General features: G+C 39.8%; 1 protein-coding gene across 1 annotated transcript in view; it reads right to left on the bottom strand.

Moving 5' to 3' along the window:
* The window catches only part of LOC137277883 (intermembrane lipid transfer protein VPS13B-like), a 57,148-nt gene that overhangs the window by 11,112 nt on the left and 23,498 nt on the right, over positions 1–22,538 (bottom strand). The window contains exons 22-42 of the mRNA XM_067809869.1: positions 21,718–22,483; positions 21,108–21,248; positions 20,795–20,971; positions 20,449–20,595; positions 19,961–20,220; positions 18,515–18,671; positions 16,115–16,284; positions 15,288–15,499; positions 14,871–15,046; positions 13,417–13,553; positions 12,972–13,082; positions 12,778–12,879; positions 12,330–12,422; positions 11,312–11,389; positions 10,395–10,547; positions 8,730–8,984; positions 7,959–8,042; positions 3,282–3,457; positions 2,668–2,829; positions 1,752–2,007; positions 476–649 (exon numbers count right to left, since the gene is read on the bottom strand). Coding sequence (XP_067665970.1) covers positions 476–649; positions 1,752–2,007; positions 2,668–2,829; positions 3,282–3,457; positions 7,959–8,042; positions 8,730–8,984; positions 10,395–10,547; positions 11,312–11,389; positions 12,330–12,422; positions 12,778–12,879; positions 12,972–13,082; positions 13,417–13,553; positions 14,871–15,046; positions 15,288–15,499; positions 16,115–16,284; positions 18,515–18,671; positions 19,961–20,220; positions 20,449–20,595; positions 20,795–20,971; positions 21,108–21,248; positions 21,718–22,483 — 3,987 coding nt within the window. The remainder of the gene's footprint in view (positions 1–475; positions 650–1,751; positions 2,008–2,667; positions 2,830–3,281; positions 3,458–7,958; positions 8,043–8,729; positions 8,985–10,394; positions 10,548–11,311; positions 11,390–12,329; positions 12,423–12,777; positions 12,880–12,971; positions 13,083–13,416; positions 13,554–14,870; positions 15,047–15,287; positions 15,500–16,114; positions 16,285–18,514; positions 18,672–19,960; positions 20,221–20,448; positions 20,596–20,794; positions 20,972–21,107; positions 21,249–21,717; positions 22,484–22,538) is intronic.

The raw sequence follows: 22,538 nt of genomic DNA, 5'->3' as shown, positions 1-22,538 counted from the left end.
TATGATATATGGAATTAAAACAGAGTTAAATGACAAGTAATTGCTGGAAACTTACGGCAATTGACTGTCATTCATACACCAGCAAATGTTTTCTAATGGGTCCTTGTCATAATGTTACACCTACCAATATTTGCAGGGTAGACTTTGTTGAATGTTATTTTGTAAAGGGGACAAATGTGACAGTTGTTAAGTACGTTGTATACTTCTCAGATAAGGGTTAATTGACACAGCTCTAATTCCCAAAAGCAAGGAATAGAAAGTGGTTATGTAACATGTCTTCGTTTTGGAAATACACTTTTACACTTACCCACACAGCCTGATTCTGAGAGTATGGGTTCAAAACCAGGATGGGACTCAAACCCAAGAAGCAGTAGAATCTTTACTCTATTTAAATAGAATCCTAAATATAATATGGAGCTGTGACAAATCAGAGGAAGACAAGAGACAGTTGAGGTGTTTTTCTGTATCGTGGTACCTGAGGGTTGTCTCCAGGGATCCTGATGGTCGTATGGACATAGCCATCCACAAACAGAACACGCCCAAGGTCAGGGCTGTACCTCTTGTTGGCAACCTCGTCCTCTGATATAGGAATGGCTGGAGTGGTCAACACCTTACCCTTGTGATGCAGGCCAATATGGAACTCATTGTCCTGGAACATTACACAAATTAGGGCTGACCTTTAGAATACAGCTCCATAAACATTAAAAACACATCACGATACTCTTTAACATAATTGTAGGTGATTAGGGTTTGGGTTAGGGTTAAGTTGGGGTTAGGTTAGGTTAGGTCAGGTTAGTTTAACCTAACCCAAATGGTCCTCATGAGAAGTTGTGGTGCTGTATTCCAAAGGTGCTCCCAGTTTGGAAGTGCATGACACAAACTAAACCAGATGTGAGTGAATGAGTTTAGTTTTACAACGCTTTCAGCAGTATTCCAGCAATGTACACCAGAAATGGGCTTCACAAAATGTACCAATGTGGGTGATTGAACCCTGGTCTTCAGCATGTGGCGCAAATGTTTTAACCTGTAGGTTACCCCACTCCCAAAAACCAGAAAAGTGATCACTAATGGAACTAGTGAATGACCTGTCCACACACTCAACATTCACATCATTGACCGCTCTTTCAAAATTCATCGTAACTTTGCATTTTCATCATAACTGTTAGAGCTTCACATTGGCCTCCTTGTGAACACAGTTCTATTTGGTGTCTTTTGTTGGAAACCGTACAGATGACATGAAAACACTGATGAAGAAGTAACACATGATTGGGATTAAACTTTCTTAGTAGTCAGATGTCTTTGCTCCAATCTGTGGTCATCTCAAAGCAGGATTTAATCACTAAGAAAGTCCAGATGAACAGGAGGTAACTGAAAGCTTCTGATTGCCTCCTAGCTCAAATATGTTCACTTTTTGCTGAAGAAGACAGGGTGTCAGTTTACAAAACAACATTAGCACAAAGACTCTCATAAGTTTATGATAAAGTATAGAAGTTATGATCACAATGATCTGTACAATGATCCTGTGATCCCTACTAAACTGGTAGGTGGGTGGTGTTTAGGGATGTCAGACTAAGAATGATCTGTACAGTGATCCCTAGATCCCTACTAAGCTGGAAGGCGGGTAGTGTTTAGGGATGTCAGACTAAGAATGATCTGTACAATGATCCCCAAATCCCTACTAACCTAGAAGGCGGGTGGTGTCTTGGGATGTCAGACTAAGAATGATCTGTACAATGATCCCTAGATCTAACCTGAAAGGCAGGTGGTGTGTAGGTCTTGCCATGTGGGATGTCAGACAGCTTGCCCGAGGTGTTGAGGAGGACGAGTGTGATGCCACTGAGGTTGGTGATGAGGCACCAGGGTGTGATGTCCACAAGGAGGGTGCTACAGCCCGGCATGTACTCTGACAAGCGGATACTCAGGTCCACACTTGGCTGCTGGACATCAGTCTCAGCCTCCGACAAGCAGGATGTCTTAGTGGGAGGAAAGCTGCCAAAGGGCTCCAAACTGTGTCAACAGAAAACAACATGATCTCATCACAAAAAAGACTCAGCGAGAATCCCTGGACTGACTGTTAGAAAGGAAATTTACACACCGGTATTCAAGGAATAATAGTGACATTACTAACTACTCAACTCCTATTGGTCAGCTACTCAACTCCTATTGGTCAGCTACTCAACTCCTATTGGTCAGCTACTGCTATCAAATCAGAATATCAAGCCCCTGATGATGGAACAAAGGTAACCTTTATGAAACTTTATTTTTAGATTTTCCCCAAAATGGCCTCTCTTACTGATAAGGCACTTAGATATCAAAATACTCTGACATGGACACCTGAAACTGTTCAAAACTGAAAGTAATGTGGTGCTACATAATGAAAATTGAATGTTTGAACTTAAGGGAAACTAAAGAAACTGTTTTGGTTTTTATTCAACATTTGCTTTCTAAGTACCCCCATTCCAACATTCAGAAAGCCTCCTACACATGCAAAGAAAATATATGGACTAAAGAAATGTCTGACAATAGAACCTGATTAATTTGTAATTTTCTGTCTCTTGGGGAAACTACAGCAAAATGAAACAGTTTTCAATAATTCAAGACTACTCCATATACAAACATGGACTATGAATCTCACAACTATTGCAAACCAATGTGACAAAAACTTACCTGTCCATGTCAGGGAAGCAGTATGGCCAGGTGAGAGAGGGGTTAGTGGGCTGGTCATAACACAGCTGGTCAATGTCCACCCTGCCTGGTGTGTGGTGCTCCACCTGGTCAATGAGGCCTGTGGACAGCACTAGAGGGGGGCTGGACTTGGGAAGGGTCGGACTGTAACACAACACACAGTCTCTAACATGACAGTTGGGGAAAAAAGCAAGGTCCTTGAAGTTTTGTTTTAATGTTTGACATTAAGACAATAAAACTGTGTGACATCCATATCTAATTCGAAACACTACAAGACAACAAGATGCTGAATGGGGCAAAAAGATGCTGCAAGAATAAAACACTTTTAAACAAGAACTGTATGGTTGGGATTCAGATTCAAAATGTGCTAGCACTGTGAATTAAACATTGTGTAAAATTCCCAAGCTCAAATGTAGTTGCACCAAATTCTGCAGATGTTTGTGTTACTAGATGGACAACTGTCTAAGTACAACAGTACAGTCTCACACCATGTGGGTACTTATGCCAGTCTGAAAGACAGGTTGCGGGTGATGTCCACTCCCACTGTCTCAGTAAGATGTTACAGTCACACACTACTAGATAAGGTGGGTACTTACGCCAGTCTGAAAGCCAGGTTGTGGGTGATGTCCCCTCCCACACAATGCAGCTGATACTCGTAGGCCTGCCCAGATACCTGCAGCTGCTGCTGCTGTTTCAGTCTGGGCGTGTCCATGTCCACATACAGGGGCCGGGGCAGGTGGGAGCGCAGGATGTATAGGGGGGTCAGCAGCACCTATCACAGGGTGGGAGCAGATCACATAAAAGTAATTGACAAAGTATGTAAATAATCATATTTGTGCTCACAATCATTATCATGATTATAACAGCCAGTTTGGCAAACTTCTTTTCCCCAGAGTAAGCAAGAGAGTAAATAATCTCAAACCAAAAATTAATGAAAGTATACTTTCTACAGCAAATTAAACTTAACATCAGGCAGTGTATATTGTGAGTTGGTGTTTCTCATGTCCTGAATATCCCATACATTACTCCTGTAGGATCTGAGCCTGGAGAGCAATATGGCAATGCCTGACTTTATGATTCATTTTCTCATTTCTTCCTCATACTACACTGTCATCTATGACATTGATATTTTTAAATCAGGGTAGCCAAGTGGTTAAAGTATTTGTTTGTCATAGCAAAGGCCTGCGTTTAATTCCCGACTTTGGTACGATGTGTGAAGCCCACTCGATCACTATCTTTAAGTCAGTGACCTCCTTTGTGAGATATTTACCACAGCCACAAAAACTATACTGCTGCTTGTTGTTTTGCTCATTTTAGGAGTAGCTGCACAATCTATCCATTTAGGACATAATACAACATTAACGTTATGTTATATGAGAATTATCCTTTGCAGGAGCCCTCAGTCTGTTCAAATGCCCTTCCAGACAACAATTACAGTGATTCACAGTATTTTCACTACTAATAATGTCACTGTCAGAACTCTCAGTCAAACAAATGGTCATTGTTTGTTTTTATTCAAGACAGACTAGTATTCAAAGATTTACGTGAGTGTTTCAAGTTTTTCTCCAAACTGCAAAATACAGACAGTATTAAGGGTTCATTTACCCCACAAATATATAACCACCAAAACCTGTGTCATAAGAAAACAAAGCATTCATTTATCATCAAATTCATTCATAAAAAATAAAAAAATAAAAATATCTGCAGTAGCCTTGAAAAACACATAAAAATAACTAATTACAGAAACAACTGTTAAACAGACAAAAGCTCCATCTCAAAGTCAACAGAAACTAAAGAGTACAACTAATTCTTAGTTTAGTGGACAGAGAGACCAGGACCTCCCTTCACAAAGCAACCATTACTAAGGTTAACCTCAACTCCCATTCTGCAACATTGCACTTAGGTTACCTTACTGACTTAAGATCACCTTTGTGCTTTGTGAAAGGAGGCAGTAGATCACATTGTGACTTCAGGATAGAACAAAAACCACTTTCTCATTATTTCACTAATCTAAAAGAAACTAAAACAAAATTAAAGAAAAACAACACTGAAAAACATGATGACAGCAGATAATGTCCCAACTGGAGACAGCTGCATACAATCCCATGATATAGATCTTTAAATGATGAGGCACAGCAAAAGCACATGGATGCCCCACACAAGCATGGAAGTAACTGTCAACCAAACACAACACTCTATTATCGAGTCAATAAAATATGCTACTCAAAGAAAGTTAGGGTCCACCCATTTCCTTCACATTAGAACCTGATCTTTTCATATTTCTATAATTAGCCTGTTCTGGCATGACAGACTGATTGTAGTATTAAAAAGAGAAATATAATGTATAACAATATGTCCATCAAAGACAACAAATTCAGTTTCCAATGGATATACACAATACTCAAAGTGTGGTCCATATCTCTCTTTTATTTGAGTACCAGAGTTTGCCATAAATGTATAACTTAACAGATTAGCTATGGTGATATGAAGGAACTGAGCATATTTGAACTTATTTTGACTAGTATATATTATGCACTCAACACTGAAAAGAACCTGCTAATTCTGACAAATATCGATTCCTCCGCAATCAGCAAACCACTGTTCACTGTGTTCAATCAGTGACATGAATCTCAAATGATATACATACAAACTGATTTCACATTCATGATTTTGGACAGTTCCTTCACATCAACTTATAACCAAATATCTTTGGCTTTGGTTTAACAACTAAAGACAGTGTAAATAATTTTCTTCTGTTTTTAAAGAAAATGGCCGCTTAAGTTACACAGGTAACAAACGTTTCTGAGCATCTGAGTGTGATTTTCAAAGTGAACGTTACTGCAATTGCCTTGATTGACATCAAAACAGACTACAAGTGAAAGAATAAACACCAGGAGAAATATCCAACAACTTTGACAGCCATAGTATGAGGCAGAATAAGGGAACTCACCATTCGTTTGGTTGCAGTCATTATCAATTTAGTGTCCTTATAAACGGATTGATAAAAACAAGAGTTAATAATTCTGATGATGGATAATATCTCGCTCAAAGAGAATAACATGTACTGGCAACATAACACTCAGTGTTAACAGACTTAATGGAATGTGGGCTGGTAGTTGAAAAACCTTGTTGAACAGGACTATATCAAGGATATTTTCTGGACGACTCACTACACATGAAAATATCTTATATATACTGATCAGCATAGTTTTGTTCATTCCCTGTTTGAATATCATGACATTCACCTTGGCAAAAGGGATACTTCATTAAACTTTTTTTTCAATTTTGTTGATATCTGTCTGAAGAACTTTTACTGCTAAACTATGAGAGTCAGTTGTTAGGAAAGCATTTCCTGGGTGATGTTACTTCGGTTGACACCACTGTTATTTTCAATAAATATTTTATTTTGAAATGTCGACAAACATTAGGCGTGCTTAGATTTGCCATGTTTTCGAGAATATGTAGCAAAGAAATTTTAACATTTAAAACCCACAAATAAATTCACATAATTCATGTCATCTAAGTAATTTTGACTCAATTGCAGGTGAATCAAGCTAAAATGCTCCTTGGTAAAGGGTCTTGTTGTTAATTAGCATTTTTAATTTTTACTTGGTTTTTATCACATAAGTTCAATGGGATACACATATTCTGTCATAAACTTAGCACACACTGTTCCTTTATCAAAACTTTGAACATTAGTTCATCAGTGAGCATTGGTAGTTACTGGCCACTTGTCTAATAATAAATGTAGTTTTACTTGCAGTATCAATCTCAAGCAAACATAATTGTCACAAAACACTCAAAGACAACAATTTATCCATATGCTCAGACATATAATCAATCCTGCATATATCTATACAACATCAACACCACATCAATAAACAATAACAATAAACAAAAGTCCTACATACACAAAAACAGAGTCAACAATACCAATGTACAATGTGCAGTTTTCATCTGTGAAAGATTCTAACAGTTACTTCCACAATAATAGCCTGTCAAAATCTTATCAGGAATCAAGCCATGAAAAAGGTAGTCATCAAGTGTTACTGAAAGGCGCGAAGACCTACAACACCACATGGTTAAATATACATACACCGATCTGCTCCCATGTCCAATATTTCTCAAAACAATATATTATTCCTGTAACACTATTTCCTAAAATGCCCTCTGTGTTTGTTTCCCAAAGATAACACTCAAGCTGTTTATAGAATGGTGTTGTCATAACCAGTTTTGGATCTTGTTTAAAACGCCGAGTCCTCCGTAAGAATAGAGTAGTTGAGTTAATGTGTAAGAACAGTTTTAAGCTGTCGTCAATAATATTCCAGCAATATCACAGCAGGCTGTGGTCAGTCAAGACCTTTGGTATGATAGGTAAATTTTACCACTCAGAAAACTTAGTGTCCCAATCTTATCAGAAAACAAGTTTGTCTATCTACATCGTTGAATGTCCCTGGTCTTCAGTGTTATGACAGGACATCAGTCTCATACACTGCTGGCAACTCAATCCACACATCCGATGGATCACTTAATGTTTTCAAAACTAGTTTACAAAGTTGCTGTTCTGAGTAAGTACGTCTCTCGCAGGGCACACAAAGCAAGAGGAGTGAGTGAGTTTAGTTTTATGCCACACTCTGCAATATTCCAGTTATATGCCGGCGGCCTGTAAATAATCTATTCTAGACCAGACAATCCACTGATCAACAGCATGAGCACTGATCTGCACAAATGGTAACAGTTGACATGTGTCAACCAAGTCAGCGAGCCTGATCATCCGATCCCATCTGTCCCCTCTTACAACAAGTATGGGTTACTGAAGGTCAATTCTAACCCGCATCTTCATGCGTGATGGGCAAGAGGATATGTATTAAGATATATAATTTTCCTATGAATGGAATAAGATTATAGAAAACTTAGTTCAAGGTAATACAAAGATAATGAAAAATTACCAATTCTAACCAAGAAGTACAAGAATCTTTCTCTACCCTGAATCTCACTGACAGTCTTATGTACATGGACAACAAGTATCATATGTTGTAAGAGCATCCGAGGCAGTGGTGAAGCCCAGTGGTCATACAACTTGCTTGTTCTGCCTGGGTTCAGTTCTCCACATGGTGGAGTATGTACAGCCAGTTTCTGGTGTCGCCTGCTATGATATTGCTGGAATATACCACACTTACTTACTAATACAATAACTGGTGACCTTGACTCATGAATGTCAAATATACATGATGACCTTGCATCATAACCATGACCTTGCCTGACCTACTTACCAGAGTCTGTACTTGCGTTTTGAAGTGCTGACAGAAGATTCGGCACCAGACATGGATGTATGTAGACTTGTCTGGAAGGGGGATCTGCAACAAATGTGAGTGTCACCCAAATTATATAACGTGCAGTGCTTGATCACTGACAGCACATAAGTAGCATGAGTTTACATTATAAAGTCATGAGTTGACCTAATGTAATTCTCTGCTGGGTTTATTCTTAAACAAAAAATACAATGCAATGTATTTGGCATATACACCACATCCTAACTGGGAAAGACTACAGCATGAATTCATGAATCCATTAACTCTGGATCCAAGCATCACTAAAGGAGGCAACTCTAACTTATGGCGCTTCAGCTCATTTGGCCTCCCCAGGCCCTTCTGCCAGTAATTGTTGATACATGGTGTGTATATTGTAAATATTTTCCCGGTTCAAAAAATAAAATCCTAATGTTTTTATTGACCAAACATGTAAACTTACAAAGAAATTTCTTTTAGGTTGTTTTTAACCCCAAATACACTTCATAAACTGCCAGAAGTAAAATACTTATATTATTTATATGGAATACTACTTTGACTGATCATTTTATTTACTTTTTTCCCTCCTGCCTTTACATTTTCTGAGGCTAAAAATCTGTAAAACAAAAAAAAAAAATTGTTCTGACCTCATGATGAAATTCAACACAATTTTGGAATTGTCGGCTACAAATACCAGTGCAAATGCAAGAAAATCCTTTATCCATGTCCAAAGTGACCCAAAACTATGGGACTTACCTTGACCAGTCCATTCTCCTTCATCCTGTCCCCATTGACATGTACTTCCTGTGACCACGATGTCTTCAGACCAAGCACCCGGAACTTCACCCCTACAACCTCCTCCTGCTCCACAATGAATGACGGCGCTGTGTGACCAGCACCAAGGATACATGTGTTCTCCTTCACAGAGTTGTCTCCCCCTGAGGTCATCAGACTGACCTCCATGTGCTGAGAGAGGCGACTGGACATGACAAGCTGACCACTGATGATGATCTGCAGAGACACTGACTGATGGAGACTTTGTGCATCTAATTTACATTAAAGGTTCAGCATGGCTTTAAATACACTGGTGTATGAAAGCTCCACTTTTTCACACTGTACCCTAAAAATAGCTAACTGAAACCTACAAATGTTGAGGTGGCGAAAACAAAATTCATGATCTTTTAACGTGTTGCTTCTGCTGAAATGCAATAGCTGACTATCTTTCAAGCTGCTTCTGCTCTCTATGAAATGATACAACACTATCCATCTGGATATATATAGTCATCAGATTAACATTTCAGATGATAGGATATGATATAATAAAGGATATTTATTTGTGCATGCTCAAGGCGCTGGCATTTTTTCCCTCGATCACTGGATGTGATCACAGCACATCACATTTCAATCTCAACTCCCTGGGGAGTATACAACTCTTGCTGACACTTGGTGCACCGAGTTTATTGTGGCTCTCTCATCCTAATGAGGTACCCATTCACAGCGGGGTGGACTGGGACACATAGTCACAGTACTTTGTCCAAGTTCACTTCACGTTGCTGTGCCCACAACTAGGTGTTTGCACGTATTCATGTGGCCACCATCTGGTCATATACCAACGGATTCATGGGTTCTTTTAAGTGCACAGGGTTGTGTACTGTACACTAGGGGTTGTGACAACACTGAAAGAGTCTGCACACAAAGTTGACTCCAAGGTTTTTACACCCAGTCACAGGTAGGCTCGATCCCAACACTTCAACATCGCTGGATCACAAGCTTGGTGGCTTGGTGCCTTAGCCAGCTCGCCCACCTCGCACCCCAGATGGTACCAATGCTGAGATTTTTTTGAAATAAGATCAGTGTCATATGTCAAGAGATTCAAAACATACATCTAAGGTTGGGATATATGCAAATTTCAGTGGGCTGATGCTTCATTCTATCTAGGTGTACATCACAAGCTATATAATAATGTAAAGAACTTTATATCATAGCTTCTATAACACTCACTCTACCACTCTACCCTCAACCAACAATTTCTGAGCTACGTGTTCATTATTTGTCTGAATTCAAAAAGGTCTCAAGAGATCTCTTGACTTCAACCTTGTTCTTGTATTAAGAAGAAAAAAAAAGCCTCTTTCCCTCAACTTTTCACCATATGCATGGGTATGTTTTACAGTACACATGTATTTTTGATACATGCAGTAGCAAGTTTCATCTCACCCAGTGTTCTCAAACTGTACTTTCATAACCCCAAAAGTCATGTGACCTTCCCTATAAGGTGTAGGTTTTCATGTTTGTATATCAGTTGCCACATTAAGAAATATTCCAGCCTTATGATGGTGGTGTGCGTATAATCACAACTGGACCACACCATCTAAGGACTGACACCATAAACAATGGTTCAGCATAAGTGACATGCTGTTCTACCTGTTTCTGGGTGTTGGTCAGCTGTTTGATCTTAATGATGACAGTGTAACTCTGGTCCTTGGCAGTGACTGCTCGGATCACGCTTGTCTCGGTGTTGATATCAAAGGGGTCGCACCACTTCCAGCTGGGCTGGTCCATACACACATGGAGTAGCTGTAACCATGATTATATGGTGATTGTAGCATCAGAATAAGACTGTGTTTACAACCATAGAATGAAATTGTCAACTTAACAAAACAAGTCACGAAAATGGGGAACTTTAAAACTATCCAGCCACATACCCAGTGGTACTTAGGTGGCATGTGGTGCATATTCTAGTGGCCAATGTTAAGGAAAGAGATCAGAGTCATGCTTTTATGCCAGTTTTAGCAATATTCCAGCAATATCACTATGAGGCACACCAGAAATGGGAGCGTATAATGGCCCATCTGTGATATTTGTACTTTACACAATCTGTTCCTGAAAATGCTGCTACATAATAATTTGTTTCACAATTTAAGAAGATACAATGTTCACTTCACATTGAAGTTCTCAAAGAATGTATCTGGAAATTGAAAATACACAAATCTATCTCATGGACTGAGACTAAACTCCAAGGTCAATTAGTCCAGTTGCTGCATAAGTCTGTTCATCATGATTAGTAACCTTGGTAAAAGAAAGTGAGGGAGAGTGAGTTTAGTTTTATGCTGCTTTTATAAAAATTCCAGCAATATCATGGTGGGCGACACCAGAAATGGGCTCCACACAATGTACCAATGTCAGGAACACACCATGAGCATGACGATCAAGTGCCTTAACCACTATTCATTAAAGGTAATGGTGATTGTTGTATCGAATTGCATCATTAAATTTGAAACAGTACACATACATAGTACTTTCTTTGCAACTTTAAACAGACTTGTCTAAGCATCACTCGCCTGTTTGGTCTTGTGAGACCTCCAGCTGTAGCAGTGCATCTCCCGAGAGGCCAGAGCCAGGTTCTCATCTGTACCAACCTGCAGAATGGGACGTTACAACACTTCAATTAACACACATATGTACAAGTTACTGTATTTGCATATTAATGATGATTAACCAATGAACTTTCAAGACATCTATCACTAAATACATTGTTATGGGGATACCTGTCTCTTGCCAAATCTCTGCTTCAGCTAATTAGAGCAAAGCAATATCACACACCTGAATACAGGTGTGACAACTCATGCTAATGATTAAACCAGTCTTAAAAACATGAAATATGACAGAGGCTCATACTGAACATTCTGTATGGATAACAACTTCTTTTAGGAAGGATCCTACTGCTAAGCTTAATCATCGTCACACCTTTCCCCTTGTCAACTCAATGGATGTATCAGCCTCCTACCAAGCCATTTATGTTAATTATGTTGTTTTCTTAGTTGGATTCAGGTCCCGGGATAGAATAGGCCTTCAGCAACCCATGCTTGCCATAAAAGGTGACTATGCCTGGCGTAAGAGGCGACTAATGGGATTAGGTGGTCAGACTGGCTGACTTGGTTGACACATGTCATCGGTTCCCAATTGTGCAGATTGATGCTCATGTTGTTGATCACTGGATTGTCTGGTCCAGACTCACCTATTTACAGACCGCCATCATAAAGCTGGAATATTGCTGAGTGCGGCAAAAACTAAACTCAATCAATCAATCACATATATCTTCTCCCTGTTCATGTTACATCCTTGCTTGACAATGGTACAAAAATTTGTATCAAAAATCACACTCACAAGAAAATAGAAGTTGTTATCCATACACTTTGTTCAATAGGTCACTTCCCAACTTCTAAATTGCCAATCAAAGAGCTCACAATGTACATGTTTTGTATGTCTGAGTACCCTCTGCCCAATGACTCCATGTAAATGTACACACTCCCAAGCATATATCATTCACAAACAACACACACGACTGGATGTCCTCACCTGGCCAAATCTGACTGTCTGCTGTGTATCATTGCATATAACAATGTGACTGAACACAGCCTGTGCCTTTTTCGCACCAGTTTCTCCATTTAACTGCAAAATATATAGATACAAAACATAGCATCAAATGTGTCCTGCATTCTGACTGCTTAGAAAAACATTTTCATAATCATTAGAACCTTTAAGTCTTCTGAATTTTCACTGTGTGTGAGAAGTCACAACATTGACTTTTCACTGTTATATGAAAATTCTTGGTCAGGCATATAATTTCTCCCTGAATCCTAAATTAGAAATTGCTTGTACTTTCGCTTGTCAGTATTGATCAGATCAACTTATATTTCGATTCTTGGTCGTCATGTTGTTGAACAGCAGGTTCACCGCTTGTCCAGCACTAAACCATCAGTATTACAAGTTGTAAAGGGAAACAAGGAACAATGTGTAGACTCACCATACTCCATGCCTGTAGAGATGTAGTGAGTGTATGCACTGCCCCACTCCCAACCCTCAACACTGCTGGGCCAGTCTTGCAGTTACACTCCATTATCGGTGGCTGAAACAGGAACATAAGTCATGTTAAACTCTGAAGTTAGTTGTATCATCAAAGCTACATGTACTTGGTGCTACATGTGGTAGATGTCCTACCTTCTCTCTGTGAAGCACCACCAGGTAGCCGTCCAGCATAGTGGGCTGCAGCACAATGTCCATCGTCAAGTTCCGATGCTCCAGTACCTCCAGCCCTACTGTGGTAGACACCTGCACCCAACATGGACAAGTCAATTCAACACACATCCCATTGCTTACTTTATTGGACCTCAACCTGCTTGTACAGGACAATGTTAATTATTTTAGAACTACTTACAGGACAATCTAACTCTACAGTCAGCATTATGCTGACAAAATCAAATAATCCAGAATCATGTTCCACAAAACACCCATATATGCTTAACATATATGGTAAACAGATATGCCTATCATTTTAGTCAAATCTTTGACAAATCTTTAACTAGCAAACATTTTCCAGCCTCAAAATAAAGCACAGCAAACAATCCTGCCTTGAGAGACATATGAGCTTCAGCAGCATACTGACCTGAACCTCAGACCTGCTCATTTGACCTAGCAGATGTGAGAAAGAAGCAGAGAGGTCGTCTATGGTGAGTATGGCAAACTCATGCTCCTCAGGTTGAGCAGACGTCATTGTGTAAGGAGCCAGCTTGGTAGGGACTCCTGGAAGCAGAGACCGCATCAGTAATGTGTCATAACAGAACCAAGCAAATACACTGCACTCTGTCTAATTTGGACCAGTTTGGGAAAAAGTCTGAATTAGACAGCGATCCAAGTTACACAGAAATTTCCTATAAAGAAAGATTACATCAGGACCATAAGTTCAGTCCAGAATATATGCAGTAATCCAAGAAAGACAGAGTCCGAGCTGGACAGAGTGCACTGTTTGTTTCTATTCCATGCAAAAACAATGCACACACCATCCAAATCTTATCCTGAACACTAGTTTATTATTTGAACATGCATCAAGAACCATTTGACTTTAAAAATGTTAGGAGACTGTTGACTTCACACAATGTGGTACATCTTATCAAAAAGGAAAACCTAAGCCCCTTCCTACAAAAGATTCACAAAGTCATTGGTGTTGACTGACGGTTATTATGAGTTATCTCCCGTGTATGTCCTTAATACTGGTTATGAAGAATTGACCTGTTACATTACACACCCTTACCTAAACACTGACATAGCTCACCATTGGTAAATTACTGACATAACATACCCATACTCTGTTTCTGATGATATACCATTACCTTAACACTGATATGACTTAACCGTTCTAATTAATAACATGACCTACCTCCATCCAGTTTCTGGCTTATGTGCTTTCTTAAATTCTGAAATGACCAGTCTAAGTAAACTTAGTCTCCATGTTATTCGTTACACTCCTCCACTGAGTCTAATAAACCCTAGTAGAAGGTCACATCAGGTAACCTTTGAGCAACCTATGACAGTCCAATCAAATGAGAGATGGTTAAATAGATTTAACCAATCAGACAACGGCAACTACTTAGGGATCGGAGGGACTTATAAAATATTCAGGTCACTGACACAGATCCCTCCACAAACAAAAATTCACATATAACACAGTTAATTGACCTGCAGTATATACGCTTTGGGGTTTCTATTAACATGCTTACCATTAGCTAATATTTCCACAAGATGGCATCCTTGAATATTGCCAAAAACACTATTTTCAGCAACTGTTTACTCACCATTGTCATGGTTGTAATGTGTGTCGTGTGTATCCCCCGGAAGCAAGCGTACACTAAATAGCATCCAGAATTGTTCAAGTACGAAGCTTTTCCAGATAAAATGTTCAAAAGGTATGTGCGAATATCCACTTTCGCGATTTGATAAGCTGTATTCTGACTGGTCAATCTCAAAGGTTACCTGACACAATCTCCCATAAGGTTTTGTTAGACTCAGTAGTGGAGTGTGACGTACTGAGGCTAAGTTTACTTAGACTGTGAAATGACTTACCCTTTCCTAAATATTGAAGGTGATTGATGAAGTGTAGCTGTATGGTTGCCATGGATACACATCCCTGGAAGATGGGAATGAGGCTTGGGACAAAGCAGGAGTCTACAGACATACATGCTGCAAGGGATGCTGGGAGAACCATGATATCTCTTTCAGAGTTATCTTCCTTCACTGGTCTGTAATGGACATCGCACATTTCCATTACAAACACTACTTATAGAACTAGTTAATGGTTTTAATATGTAGCTTTCAAATTGGAGTTTTTAAAACCAATTTTCTTACTCTTTACTTTTTTTCTGAAACAAAAACAGAAACAAACAGTCTGGCAAAAAAGGGACAAATACTCAGATCAAGTCATCTGGGGCATTTCATAGATTCAATGCTATCTAATGTCAACATGACAGGACTTACGACAACTCTCTCTCCCCTTCATCCCCATCCTCCTCCTCATCATCATCATCCCGGTAAATGATGACTCTCCAGGTCTGGGCCACCACCAGGTCCTGGTTGTTGTTGATCTTGACCTCTGGTAGTGGCAGGGTGAAGCTTTGGTTCTCGGTCAGAGAGAAGTCTATGTGTCCCAGATACTGCCCAGAGGCTTTGTCATAGTACTGAAGGAGACATGGAACCTGAAGCACAACAAGGTGGGTCAGACAAACTGCAGATTCAAGGATATTTTCCAACTTATGCAATATTATCGATACAGAAGCCATGTGTGACATCAGGAAAATGATTAATGTAAGCTGTAAGGAGTTACAGGTTTACACTTAGTTTTAACATTGTTCATACACAAATGATTAACCACTTTATTTCAAAAGAGGTGTACAACTTCAAGGATAACAACTTCTTGTTTTTTGCATAGAGTGACACTTTGAGTAGATTTTTGAACCATTATAAGGCTGTAGTGAACTATGTAAGAATCAATATCCAAATGTCACCCTACACAATAAACAAGCTGTTTATCAATAAAGTTGGCATGCTCACCAGCTTTTAGAATGCTGATCAAACACTTAATCCAAAACAGACCAAGTCTACGTTTCAGTGAGCCAATGTTATGAAATGCCAATCAGCTATTATTAAATACATTAGCCTACATCACAAGCTTTGTCAGAGCAGCACTAAACATTAAGGTCTCAGTTAGACAAACCAATCAAGACCTATTCTATATCTTATTCTCCATGTGGAAAATTCGAGAGAGCACCATCATAATCTGGAGGAGACAAAGATGATGGGCAAAGTCTTACCCTGTCTGGTCTGTTCTCTGATGACAGGCCGAAGGGCACAGGCATCACACTGACATGAGAGAGGACCCGTGGCTGGTAGTACGTCCAGGTCATGGTGCTGTTGCCATCTTCTGTGCTGTTACTGCTGCAGAAGACAATTTCACCAGGATTTGCTTTCAGGCCGGACCCATCTGCAAACACAGATATATCTTCCACATGATTCTGTGATAAAAATGTTGTCAAATTCCACCCAGAAATTGTACACTTACGACAAAACAAAACATGAAGAGGGAAGGCACAGGGAAGGCACAGTAAAATATAGAGGCAAAATCTGTTACATGTCAGGACACTAATCTACTAACCTTAAAGGTCACATGCAACCAAAAAATCAAACACAATTAAAACACATTTATCACTTATTCATGACATATAATATACATTGCTGCTTTTAAAAAAACAAATAAACACAATTATAAGCGTACAATCGCGATTCAAAAGTGCAATATTTTGTACTTGGGCTTACTTCCCCCGAAACGAAGCCCTCGGGAGACCGAACCCAGTCATAGCGGGTGGATATGCACTCAAGTGTAACGACGGCTTCCGATTGGCTGTTTCATTTGCTGATATGCTGAGGGTTCATTGTGTGTACAGAAAGATGATCTGTTTGATGGGCATTTTAGAAGTATAGCCAGTCACAGGAAAGTAAGATTCTGTATGGAAACAACTTCTTTATGTGTACTTGATGCGTCGTTTCAGTATGGATTCATATACTGTTGTCAAACAAAATCATATACACTAAAAGAAGTCGTTATCCATGAAGAATGTATATAGAGATGTTGGGTTTGGAAAATACATGTTCTCTGAATTTGCGCTCGATCCAATCAAAAATCATGTCAGTAGAGATGGTAAACTACTGCGTGACTGTAATCTGGCATTCGTCCAAGTACAAAGCAGGACTTGAAACTGACAAGAGTTTGCACCAGTTTCCGTCAGATCCAGTCATCCGAAAAAAATGAATGTAGTATGTTTGCAACCCACAGACATAAAAACATGTCATGTGTATCACACGTGCCTAATTACATAATGTGGCAGACACGGGACTTGGGTGCACGAGTCATAAATCAACTTGTTTTCTTTATGTCGTATAGTCTGATAGGTGTTAAGTTCAAATTGCACGTGGGCAATGATTGAAGCTGTGTATTGCATGTTGTCTTTAGCAGACAGGCAGGCAGACACATAGGTGTGAATAAACCAGACACTGAGCTTTCTCTGTGACAGACACTGCTTACCACAAGCTTGTTTACGTAACGAGTAGATTATTTACTCGTTTGTGTACACCACCAAGATTAGACTACTGCTCACAACCTCAGACGCTAGGCATGCATACTGTTTCAAGCTCCGCGAACCTATTCACTGCGCATGCGTCACGGGCGCAGCGCAGCACAGGTACTGAAACCAGTTTTCCCCCCAGCACTGGGGGGAATTTAGTGAAACGTTTGAACTCCGATTTCGCGGGCTTTTTTTTCATCGCGTTTTTTTCAACTTTATAGGTTGAATTGGCATTTTTTATGATTTGTTTCGGTAAATGCATACCGAAAGGTACCAGAATCTGCAAAGTTGTGTTTTACGTTGCATGTGACCTTTAAGAGAAAGAGCATCTACTTGACAGTTGATAGAAGGCATATAGGTTGTACAAATGACGACCTGTGCAGAGTGACAAACTATCTGTCTGCTAAGGTTGTCAGAATTGTGTCTGTCTGACAGATTACATATCTACTGAGGTGTGTGGCATTCTGTCTTTTTATATCAGCAGATAACATGAATATTAAGGTAAATGGGTGTTCAGATGGACAGAATATGCAGTGTACAGGCAGTGTGTTACAGTAGAAAGAAGGATGCAGTGTGCAGGCAGAATTGCATCTGTTCAGGACAGGATATGCACCTGTTACAGTAGAAGGAAGGATGCAGTGTGTAGACAGTCTATTACAGTAGCAGGAAGGATGCAGTGTGTAGATAGTCTATTACAGTAGAAGGAAGGATGCTAGTGTCTAGTCTATTACAGTGGAAGGAAGGATGCAGACAATCGGTTACAGTAGAAGGAAGGATGCAGTGTGTAGACATCTATTACAGAAGGAAGGATGCAGTGTGTAGATAGTCTATTACAGTAGAAGGAAGGATGCAGACAGTCGGTTACAGTAGAAGGAAGGATGCAGTGTGTAGGCAGAATTGCATCTGTTCAGGACATAATATGCATCTGCTACAGTAGACAGAATGATGCAGTGTACAGATTGAACTGCATCTGTAAAGAAGGACAGAATACGCATCTGATGAGGTTGACAACATGCTGCAATGTTCACCCTTGCTTTGTTCAGAATAACATGTCAACAGATCAGCATGGCCTAAAATGATTCTAACACCTACCATGATCAACTATGTATTCAAAGCCAGCAGTCCTGAGGTCATCCGTGGTCGTGTTGTGGATGAACTGTGACATCCCTGATGCTACAGTCCCATCACCTACACCGCCACCACTTTCTGGAATAGATCCAGATTGCTCTTCTTTGCTGGGAAATCGATTCTGTCAAAAGATGAGACCAGATATGATCACTTGTAACACAATGAGTGGACCTCATACAGGAGAGTTGTTTCATATATTCACAAAATGACCCGATGAAAATTTACTAGTCAGTCAGGCCAGTGACTTGAGATTTAGTGGCCTGACTAGACTTTTACTAGCCACAGGCTAGCAAACCAGTGGCTATTTCGGACACTGGCTCCAAGGAATGTTCATGCTGACTCCAGTGGCGTTTGAAGGGAATATTGAAAACCAGGGTTTGACTTGCATTTCTTTTGCTGGTCAGGACATATACATCTTCAAGACATTTGCAGATGACAAAATCAATCAAAATATCTGAGTTTATGTGCACATAAGGAAGTAATTTTTGCTAAACATTGTAATCACTATCAGCGTGATAGTCTATTTTTGAAGAAATCCAGTTATCTCTTGTATAGTGTCTTATCATCCAAAAACAAGCTAATGTAAGTGACAGTCAGTTATATGACTATATCACAAAAACCTCCTCTTGCAAATAATAATAACAGTATTTATATAGCGCTGACTTCCACCACACTAAGGCAAGGCTCAAAGCACTGACAGTTGACAGTTCATATGCACAAGATAATACATGGATTTATGAAACATTGAAAGAGGTGTACTTCAAGTCTCTTTTTGAAGCTTGGCAGAGTTAGTACTAGTTTTAGATCAAGAAAGTTTCAAAGGGTAGCAGGTGCACACAGAAAGGACTTGGCACTAAACAATTTGAGTTTGTAAGCAGGCATGGACAGGAGACACTGATCATTTAAGCAGAGTTCTGGAGCAAGTGTACAGTGTCATGAAGATAGACAGGTCCCATTTTGTGAATCAGTGTTTTGAATTTGATATGTTAAGGAATGTGAAGCCAGTGGAGAGACTGGAGAATTGGTCATATGTAACTAGATGGCTTGCTTTCTGTTATAACAGGTGCAGCACTGTTCCAAATCTTTTTGTAACTTGTTGATCAACTCATTTGAAACATCTGCTAACATAATCAATGTTTATTTAAGAATATTTCTTAAATGAATTCATTAATTGTGAAAGTGAAATTCTGTTCACAATGTCAAAGTGATTCCACTGAAATGTACGGACAATGGTGAAGCCTAAACTTCAAAACATCCACTCATGAAACCAATGACTGGACGTCTGGTTCAATTCCACATGTGGGTACAATGTGCGAGACCCTTTTCTGGTGGCCCCTTTGGTGGTGGCTTAAAACCACACTCACTCACTGAAATGTTAATGTTTGCTGACATATTCCACAGTGTGCTCACCTGGAGGAACTTGTTGACCTGATCTGCCATGAGCTGTAGACACACTACTTGATCCTGGCCCACATATATTGGCAGGATCCCCGTCTCTGCGGCAAAAGTGATCTGCGGGATGGATGAGGTCCCACTGTGCTCTGTCCAGACTAGAGACAGATCCATGTTGACTGAAGCGGGACCTAGAAGTGCACGTGTCTTCTTGTCCAGGACTGTCTTCATAAGGAGATCCTTGAGGAACAACTCACAGCCAAGAGAGTCTGACACACCTGGGATGAAATGGTATGTATGTGTACATTCTCAACAAACCCCCAAAATGGTTATCAAACTCTTTTACAGCAACTGTCTTTCATCGTTAAATAGAGTATGAATGGTTAAAAGACAGGTAGATACTTTTGATGGTCCAAAGTCTATAAAACAAAAGAGCAGATGGGCCTACAAAAGCAATTTTGTATTATTAAGGAACGGCAAGGCAAACATTTCCATCTCCAACTCACCATGTTTGGCCTGTTGAAACTCAGTGATGACTCGGAGTGAGGAGGAGGATATCATGAATCCTGGAGAATGATCTTCAGGAAACAAATCCACGGCAACCACTATTTGATCTGTCATAAACTCCAAGTGATCCAGACTGGAGAATATACCTGAAAATTATTCAGCAATGTTGTAAGTCAATAACATTATGACATTATATACAATCAATACATAACACATGAAATATGAATGAGTGAGTATAATATTTCTTACAGTGGTGATGCACACAATATGTGTCTTTACTGTTTTCAATAAAACTGAAGTAAATATTTCTTCCTTTGATGGTCTATAAAAGTTTATCACATCCACCTGGACTCGAATGTGATGATGTCTCCTCCATCACCATATCTGCCCTCGATGACTCCCTGTTCTGAGTGGGTGTAGATGAAGATGTGGTTATCTCCCCTACAAAGTCCAGGACTTGCTCTACCTTATTCAAACTCAGGTTGACTTTGATAGGACGCTCTAGCTTCAATGTTACACATGCTGTAAGTACCGAAAAAGAAAAGTCAGTAAACTTTTGGAGAGGAAAAAACAGCATGATCAGACAGCTGTTTCAGGTTTCAGAGCATTTAATATATAAATTGTAGATCAAATTTTCTCTCAAAAACTAATCCTGTACCTGGTTGCTGCAGAAAGTTGGTGATCTGCAGGGTGTAGAGACTAGGGGGGATGCCTGTTTTGGGGTGTGGTTGTCCTGCCCTAGTCTCAATCCAGTAACTGCTGAAGTCAGAACAATCCGGCAGCAGACGGTGATCTTCAACTGACACAACACATGGGAGTCATGTTACTCATCACATCAGGCATCACACACTAATGTACTTTGGGGATTAGCAATACTTTCATACAGGACATTTCTATTAAAAGGACATATATCTGTAACCTTAATCTGTATCCTACACACACCAGGATTTAAACATTTATAGATGCAATTGTTGATATGGTTTGATGTTTAATGCCACACACAGTAATATTCCTGCTACAAGGTGTCTGTCTGTAACTAAAAGAGTTGGGACAAAACAACATAGTGAACAACATCATAAGCATCACTCTACACAATTGAATACTATGACATGTGTCAACAAAGTCAGCGAGTCTGATCACCCCATCCCGTTAGTTGCCTCTTACGACAAGCACAGATGCAATTATATTAATTTAGAGAAGATATTTAACCCGACATAAATCGTCATCAACCAGTTCTTCACAGGTATCATATACTGCCCTCCACCTACCTGGAATGATTGATTGGCTGGCTGGTCCTTTCACGATGATGTCATAACAAGACATCTCAAACCTTTGACTGGTCGTCTGACATGAGATGATCGTGTGAGGTTGAGCAAAGTAAAGGTAGAGAAAAGGTTTCATGCACACAGTTCCAGGGGCCACCACTTTCTTGGCCAGATCACTATCATTGTTCATGTGCATAAACTCAAAGTCTGAGCAAGTGTCGTACTGCTGTAGATATGACTCTTCACTATCTGGTGAAGGCATGTTGCTTGTTAAGTGTTCCAGGTTATCCCCTTTCAGTGTTGATGCAGACTTGGACTTGTGAACAATCTTCTTATGTTTTTCATCTTTACTTGCTGCATGGAAACTGTCTTCTTTCAAAGTATTATGGGTATACACAGTACATGAAATGCGTCCTGCTGTCAGAAGAATGTGGAATGGCATGACCTTTGATCCAAGGCCAAGGTCAACTGGGGTCACGACCTTTGAGGACAATGCTGATTTGACCTGTCTCGGTTTATCTGCTGTCACAGTTGAGATGTCACTTTCAACACCACTATCAATCCCATGGTGCTCATGGGCACGCCCTGATGACCTTGACCTCCCAGTACCTGTGGATTTTGCTGATGTGATCTTTTCTGATTTGCCAGAGAGGTGTGTCATACTCTTTCTTGCAAATTCTGACATGAAGAGTATTTGGTTGGTACTGAGATACAGGTCAAGGTCACTGGTGACATTCATCTCAGCAGCATACCCACAAACAAGGACATACTGAAAAAGAAAACAACAAACTTGTATGAAATATAATGTGAGGTACAGTAAACTT

Source organism: Haliotis asinina, chromosome 3 (assembly GCF_037392515.1).
Source record: "Haliotis asinina isolate JCU_RB_2024 chromosome 3, JCU_Hal_asi_v2, whole genome shotgun sequence".
Classification (NCBI taxonomy): Eukaryota; Metazoa; Mollusca; class Gastropoda; order Lepetellida; family Haliotidae; genus Haliotis; species Haliotis asinina.
This window is presented reverse-complemented; position numbering and strand designations above follow the sequence as displayed.